The 7818-nt window shown below is 44.6% G+C and overlaps 1 protein-coding gene across 1 annotated transcript in view; it reads left to right on the top strand.

Moving 5' to 3' along the window:
- Positions 1-1492: 1492 nt before the first annotated feature.
- The window catches only part of hfm1 (helicase for meiosis 1), a 15137-nt gene continuing 8811 nt past the window's right edge, over positions 1493-7818 (top strand). Inside the window, exons 1-13 of the mRNA XM_083658990.1 lie at positions 1493-1588; positions 1682-1797; positions 2083-2389; positions 3258-3598; positions 4422-4463; positions 4584-4654; positions 4784-4916; positions 5138-5289; positions 5459-5536; positions 6309-6464; positions 6713-6913; positions 7096-7184; positions 7691-7734. Coding sequence (XP_083515116.1) covers positions 1518-1588; positions 1682-1797; positions 2083-2389; positions 3258-3598; positions 4422-4463; positions 4584-4654; positions 4784-4916; positions 5138-5289; positions 5459-5536; positions 6309-6464; positions 6713-6913; positions 7096-7184; positions 7691-7734 — 1801 coding nt within the window. The 5' untranslated portion in view covers positions 1493-1517. The remainder of the gene's footprint in view (positions 1589-1681; positions 1798-2082; positions 2390-3257; positions 3599-4421; positions 4464-4583; positions 4655-4783; positions 4917-5137; positions 5290-5458; positions 5537-6308; positions 6465-6712; positions 6914-7095; positions 7185-7690; positions 7735-7818) is intronic.

Raw genomic sequence — 7818 nt, 5'->3', positions numbered from 1 at the left:
CTTCCATCCATTTCACAGTCGCCATTTTCCGTGGTGGTCTGGTGTGGGCCAGGTCATTTCTTTCGAAAGGGTAAACATACACACAATCGACTGTATAGTCAAAACAGAACACTAAAATCGCCCAATAATTACGTTACACAGTATAACTAATAAGTAGCGCCTTTATAAACAACAAATACACCGATTATTTTTCCTGTATTTTCGCGATCAAGGGTTACGGTGGCGGCGCCATGTTCCCCCGAAAGCTGAGATGGTTTGTTCCAGAATAGGAGGCATAAAAAACCTGAGTTAATGACCATCTCTTGTAGGCAGATTTTTTTTTAGTTTGATAGCCGGTTAATCACCATTTTAATTGATATACTGAATTGAAACTTGGGGAATCACCATTTGGATTGTTTTTAAATAATATATTTTTTTTAGTAGTCAAACGTGTTCTTGAAGCACTATCTCAAATAAAATTGTATGCCAACCCAACAAAGATGTTGCCACAGTCCCCAAATGGTTGTCGTTTTCATAGGTCTTTGTTGCCTTCCTAGCTGGTGATTGATTGAATCAATTGTTGCCTCGTGTCTTATTTTGTAGACAACACACTTTTGTCTTTGAATATAAAAAAAATACATGAATCCCTTGATCAGTATCACGGGGCAGCAGCTGGCCTACTTGGAATTGTATGTAAACGTTATAGCCTACTGTTTGCAACAAAACGACTTCTACACTAAATACGGTAATAACCTTGCAGTACCCCACTACCCCCACATGTAAAAGATCGGCATCAGCGGAATGTCTCGCGGGGTCTCGTGCGGTCATGTCAGGAGGTGCTTGGCAGCAAGCTGTCAGACGGAGCGGGGTCAAGAGCTCATCATAGTTTCACTAAACTAGTTATCATAGGTGGGTAAGTTACACTAGTAATAGTGCAGAAGTCTCGGTTTTAGATAAATAGTTTTAGACAAATGTGTCTAAGCCCGTGTCAAGTGAGTCATCATAGGTTGTTGTGGCAGTAACTGAAAACTTCAGTGGCCAAGCTAACGCTATAGCTAGCTTGTGAAATGACATTATTCACGTTAGCTGGTTGTTCATTAGCTAGCAAGCCGAGTTTTCGTCTGTTTTAGCTTTTTAAAAGGATAAAAGCATAAGCACTGACATAACAGCGTTAGCTAGGAGGACATGTCAAAATATGTAGCGTTTACAAATTGGCCAACAAATGTTAGGTTAGCCGAAATTCATTCACTCATTTGCTACTGGAAATGCTATAGCTACACCCAAAATACATCATATAATTATAGCCACTCATACTGTTTTGAGTGTCTTCCACATACTAGTACATACAGTATACAAATACATGTATTGGCTAGTTTGAAACATGGGTCACATATCCCCTTCCCCCCATGTTCAGTAGCCTAATGTTACAAAGACACAGTCTTGGGTTAGGGTTAGGGTTGGGTTAGGGACACTAGTGACAGTACAGTGTGTTGCCCTTCTTTGCCTTCAGATGTGTGCACGCCTATGTGAATGATCAGATGTTGGACTCAGATGACTGCACCTTGTCCCTGGACAATCTGTTTTTTGACAGGCCTGTTGTCCACAAAGTGTGAGTAGAAGATCTCCCCTCTGTCTCTCTCTCTGTGTCTCTCTCTCACTCTCAGTCAAATGAATGTGTTCCCTTCTGAATCCTTTTCTACAGAAAGCCGCTGCACCAAGAGGCCAGTCCATGGCAGTTGGAGGCGCCTCCGCCTCTTTCTCAGATCCCGGCCACTCAAGATATCCAGAAGGAGGCAGAGTCTCTCTCATCGTTATTCAGTATGTCAGGCTCTGCATTAGGGCCAAATCCTGTTCACTTGACCTGAGTAAAGTGCTCTGGCCTATTGAGGCCTTTAAATGTAACTGTGACTCCCTGGCATAATTGCTAGACTTGAATCATCAGTATAATTGTTGGAATGGTGAATATCTAATTTCCTTTCATTTTAAGTGACACAAAGAAGCCAACCCTAATTTCCATAGTAGCACAGAAATAACCAGCACTGAATCACAGCTACCGACAACTCGATTTCATCAGTCGGTCTCCCTCTTCGATATTTCCCACAGCTCTCTCACAGAAGCCCAAGAAATTCCTGCCTCCTTTTAAACACCCGGCTGACTTCAAGGTCTTCACATCAAAAACCACCTGTTCTCAGAGTTTCAACAATGATGAGAAAGAGATAGAGGGCCACGAGGGCGGCTGCAGCAGCAGGTATGATGCCCTTTGGGGAGGTGAAGGGTTCATGGATTACCCCCAGGGTGCCTGTCAGAGTGGCAGAGGTGGAGATGAAACACCGTTGGATTCTGGTCATGCGGCCGTCAGCAGGAAATGTCTGTCAATGGACTTCAACCAAAGCCCACCTCTACGTAGAAGGCAAGAGTCTATTATTTGTTGGGGGGGATATTATGACTTAAAGAATGCATAAAGACACTGTTTACAGACAGTCTCTGCTTGGAACACAATTTTGAAAAATGTGGGGTGGGGAGTGGGAGTGAGAGCGAATAGTTGCTGTTCATCTCTACTTAATAGTAGTAACAACAATTTTCTGATTGCAAAGCATTTGATGCTGTAAATGTTGAAATAAACTATGACACCACTGACTGAGATGTGGCCAGAAGTGCAACACAGCCAAGGTTTCAGCCCCTAGCGAGCAGTCCAACGAAGATCTTCTGCATCAAAGCCACATACCCATGTTTACAGCTCAAAAACATGATTTAGTGCTGATTACTTATTTAAACCCTCACAATGTGTGGATTCATGATACACTTGACTTAGGTCCTTGGTTTGAATCGGTTTGAATCCAGCCCAGGACCTTTGTCACATGTCATCCCCTTCTCTCTATCAATCTTTCCTATCCCCTTCTTCTTTTAAATGTATAATAAAGGTGAAAAGGGCAAAAACAAAATGAGGAAATATTGAGAGAGAGAGAGAAGGATGCAGTAAGAGGCATGATCCTCCCCCCATTAATAAGTTATAACAGGAAAATGAAAGGATTCCATGTCATATAATATCATTGTTGCATTCTCCTCTCCCATGTTATCCTCGAATGAAAAAGCCATTCATTCTCTTGTTTCCAGAGGCCATATAACCATGCCATGCCAATAACCTAACTACCGCCCCATCTGGCAGAGTCAGGTTATAATGCCAAGCCATCCTCCAAGAAGTCCCCCGAGATCTCTCTCTCTCCAGTCCTCCCTCAATCCTTCACTCCCTCCCTAACTCTGCCTCTCTCCTACAACAGTTTGTTCAAACCCTTCAGAGGTCAGGTGTCGAACAGCGGAGGCGTCTCGTCAAACACAAATGACCTCCGCAGCAGCAGCAGCCAGACAGCATCCAGACCTCAAACTTTCCTCAGTCCGGTTGCCATGGTGACAGAGCCTCCTCTTCAGCCACCGCCGGCGACGGCTAGCCAGGCTGCTGCTCCTCCTTTCTCCCCCAAGCCGCCCTTCTCCTTCCCCCCTCTGGGCTCATCTGCAGCAAGTGGCCGCCCCCCGCAGGAGGCGGCACGCGCCCAGATGCAGGACAAGGGCACAAAGAGAGCCCTGGTTCCGCCCATGACGCCTCAGCCGCTCCACATACAAGGTGCTGCACTGCGCTGACCCAGTCACACACAAGCGCCGTGTCCGCGCTTTATTACTGGTTGACCAAACACTACACATATAGCTTCTCTGAGGTGTCGCAGCTAATGAATGTGCCCACATCCCGCCATGGCAGCAGCTGCCACAGTGTGTTAGCGTGTGATGAGGTGAAATGAGGTGAGCTCTCCCCATTGGCCACTTTACTGTAGTGATACATGGTGGTCACTAGGTGGTGGACAATAACAGCCTTCTTTACTCTAAACCAGGGGCGGACTGGGATCATAATTCAGGCCGGGCATTTATACCAAGCAGGCCAGGTGCGCATCTGGGTCGTTTGAAGCAAGATTTAGTGAATATAATGCTAACGCGATGATACATGTTACCTATTTGTTCACTAATAGAAACATCAACATTGCCTAGATAACTGCAAGTATAATATGTCCTCAAGTGGTGGAGGTATAATAATACCTCGAGTGGCCTGGGCTGGGACAAGTCTGATTGACAAGTTAACTCATTCCTGCCTGTCTGCTGGCTGCTATCCGCGCAAATAGGAAAACTACTGGCCTCAGTGGCCTGCCTGGCCTGCTGTTCAGTGAGTGGCCTGACTGCAGGCACAATATATATATATATATATTGCCTGGCCTGCTGTTCAGTGAGTGGCCTGACTGCGGGCACAAAAAAAAAAATGCCAGGCCACCGGGCATTTGACCAACGTGCCCGATTATGCAGTCCGCGTCCTGCTCTAAACTGGGCTCGGTTTGTCAGTGGATATTGTACTAAGAGTATGATTGGAAATATAATGTCTTTGTGGATTGTCCGCTCTTTAGGGTCTTCTGGGTCCGGTGTTTTGCGACCAGTCTCCGAAATCCGTATCCTTTTTGTCCTGCGAGTCAAATTTAAGATTTAAACAGTGTCTAAATTATGCTGGAATGCATGGAATGCAATTGTACCAGGGATGTGGTTGGATTTCCTGAATCACACCAACACAGCAGCTAAGTTCAGATCCGTCTTCAAAGAGTTCCCCTTTTTCAACTATGTTCAGTCCAAAGCCCTGGATGATGTAAGCAAACAAAGTCTTTTTTTATCCTCTCGATTTACACTGTCTGCAAGAACAGAATATTGAGCATAGTTATCACAAACTTTTATAAGGGCTGCTGGGCTTTTCTCCGCAACTTTGCTTTATTCACAGGTTCTTTACACGGGTAAGAACTTTGTGGCCTCTGCCCCTACTGGATCTGGTAAAACAGTGCTGTTTGAGTTGGCCATCATCCGCCTACTAATGCAGACCTCAGAGCCCTGGAGAGATGTCAAAGCTGTCTATAGTGAGCATAATACCTCTTAGAGACCCTTTCAAAATTCAACTAAAGCCCCAGTGCGACTAGATTTGGCCTTACAAATCTATAGATTCACACTGATTTTGGGAGAGTTTAACAGGTATGGCATTGGATTTAAAAAGTTCAGTTATACTACGGTACCTTTAGGGTGTTTGTGAGATTTCGAGGCCAGTCTGATAAAGAGATTCTTCACCCTTTGTTCTGACCAGTGGCTCCCATCAAAGCTCTGTGCAGTCAGTTCTTTGAGAACTGGAACCGGAAGTTTGGTCCCCTTGGGCTGCGCTGCAAGGAGCTGACCGGCGACACGGAGATCGACGACATCTTTGAGATGCAGGACGCCCACATCATCATGACCACGCCGGTGTGTGACGCTGGATTGGGTCTCTCCCATTGCTCAAACAAATGCCACAGGAGTTTAGGGAGAAGTTTGAAAATGGATGAAGATCAATACTAGTATTTGTTTTGATAGAAATATTATAACTAGAGAATAAGAATTTTAACAGTTTAATGTTAGTACATTTATCTTTCAGGAAAAATGGGATGTCATGACAAGGAAATGGAAGGATAACTGTCTAATGCAGCACGTCAGACTCTTCCTCATCGATGAGGTTAGTGTGTTTGACCAGCATTTGGTTTGCCAGCTCATAGTTTATAAGACCTCATGTGGCTTGTAGTATGTTGGATACTCACCATGCACTCTGCACAGTGTGCTTATGTGCCAATTCTGTGTTTTATTAATGCCACATTATGTGATGGTACAGCATGGTTCATTTATCCTCTGTCCTCAGCAGTTTGTTCACTTGAGGCTTGAAGTTTGCACCATGAAACATCACTGGCCTACAGACACAGGTCCTCTGATGGTGGATCCAACCTCTCTTGATAGTCCAGAAGGATAATGAAATGCACCCCCCTCTTGTTACCAGCCATGACAGCATGTGGCTGGATTCCTTTTCCTTTTCCATTTTGGATAAAATTGTAAAAGAAAAAATCAAGAATAGCCTATTATAATTCCATTCTTGATTGGGGTGTTTTGAGAGGGGGGTCGGTCTTGCGTGGGACCCTCGCGTCACCTTACAACTTGGTTGTCACTTGTCACTTCTTTGAGAAACATGTCGAAGAGGCTGTCTGAGATGTCCAAGTCATAAAATAAATAAATAAATCAACCCTAACCCCTAAATTAGAATTAAATGAAGAAGAAAGAAAAAAACGTGTGTGTGTGTGTGTGTGTGTGTGTGTGTGTGTGTGTGTGTGTGTGTGTGTGTGTGTGTGTATGTGTGTGTGTGGGATAACCTTTGCCTAGAGTAGACACCATTTCTCTTGTTGAACTTTTGAATGTTTTTTGTGCCAGATGACAGATCTTCTTCGCCCATGTGTTTCCAGGTGCATGTGGTGAAGGATGTGAGCCGTGGCGCCACTCTGGAAGTGGTGGTGAGCAGGATGAAAGCGGTGCATGCATCCAGGACAGCAGGGAACCCACAGGGAGACCTCTCCATGAGGTTTGTGGCTGTGTCAGCCACCATACCCAACATCTCTGATGTAAGTGACTGAGAAGAGGCCATGAAAGAGCCTGGCAAAAAAATGGTCACAGTTGCACGCCTATATCGTCCTCTCTGTATTGTTCAATCATTTTTAAGCTCTTTTTTCAGATGGACTAAGGAGATTAAAAAAAATAGACAGAAGCATCATACTGCCAATGCATCACCAGCACTTTCTGCTGTGGTTTGTGTGTGCTGACTGTGGGAATGTATATCTTATTAAACAATAACTTCTTTGCCTGTTCTCAGATAGCAGACTGGCTGTGTGACGAGAGCGGTCCAGCCACATATCTGGAAATGGATGAGAGCCACCGTCCAGTGAAGCTGAGGAAGGTGGTGCTGGGATTCCCCTGCAGTGCAAACCAAACCGAGTTCAAGTTTGACCTGTCACTCAACTACAAGATGGCCAACATCATACAGACTTACTCGGACCAGAAGCCAGCGCTAGTGGTGGGTGGGGAGATGGGGCAAACTGCGTGTTCATCAGTTTCTTGTGTTTGCCCTGCTTTCCTTCTGAAGTTTTTATATGTCATTGCACAGGCAGACACTCTAGTTAAGAGTTCTTAAGGGTGACTGGACTGGATGCAACATGCTTCATGATGAATTGGTCTAATAATTATGTTTTTCTGTAGTTTTGCTCCACCAGGAAAGGAGTCCAGCAGTCAGCCGCCGTTTTGGCCAAGGATGCTAGGTTCATCATGAGCATTGAGCACAAACAGAGGTAGGGTGTTTACGTTTTGGCCAAGGATGCTAGGTTCATCATGAGCATTGAGCACAAACAGAGGTAGGTTGTTTACGTTTTGGCCAAGGATGCTAGGTTCAGCTCTGTGCAAAATACAGTCATTAAACTTTACAGGTGTGTAGTTGACATCAAAATGCAAAATGAAGGCTGAGTTTGAAGATGGATGTTATCTGAGCAAGCCCCCCCCCCCCCCCCACACACACACACATACATACATTGCCCCCCCCCTCCACCCCCTTCAACATGGTCTCTAGTTTGCAGATTGATATGTGTGTGATCAGAACTGCGTGCATAGCAACTGTCTGTTATACATAGCAGCATTCTGCTATACAGAAATTGACCAATCAAAATCGAGTATTCAGTGTAATAATTATTCATAATAACTACAAGTTCATGCATACACATTAACTATTCTTTGAAATATTTCTGAGAAGCAATTAATTTCCCTGGCAGTTTAATCTGTTTTGTTACTGTGTAATCTGCAGGTTGATAAAATTTGCGAACTCTATCCTGGATTTAAAACTGAGAGGTAAGAGCTTTGGACAACCAACTCCTCATGAGACACATTATCACACGTAAGGGAATTGGCATAGATTCTAATTCAGTGGGCATT

Source organism: Poromitra crassiceps (genome assembly GCF_964638095.1).
Source record: "Poromitra crassiceps genome assembly, chromosome: 23".
NCBI lineage: Eukaryota > Metazoa > Chordata > Actinopteri > Beryciformes > Melamphaidae > Poromitra > Poromitra crassiceps.
Note: the sequence above shows the minus strand (reverse complement) of the source record. Positions and strands in the feature narration are given on the sequence as shown.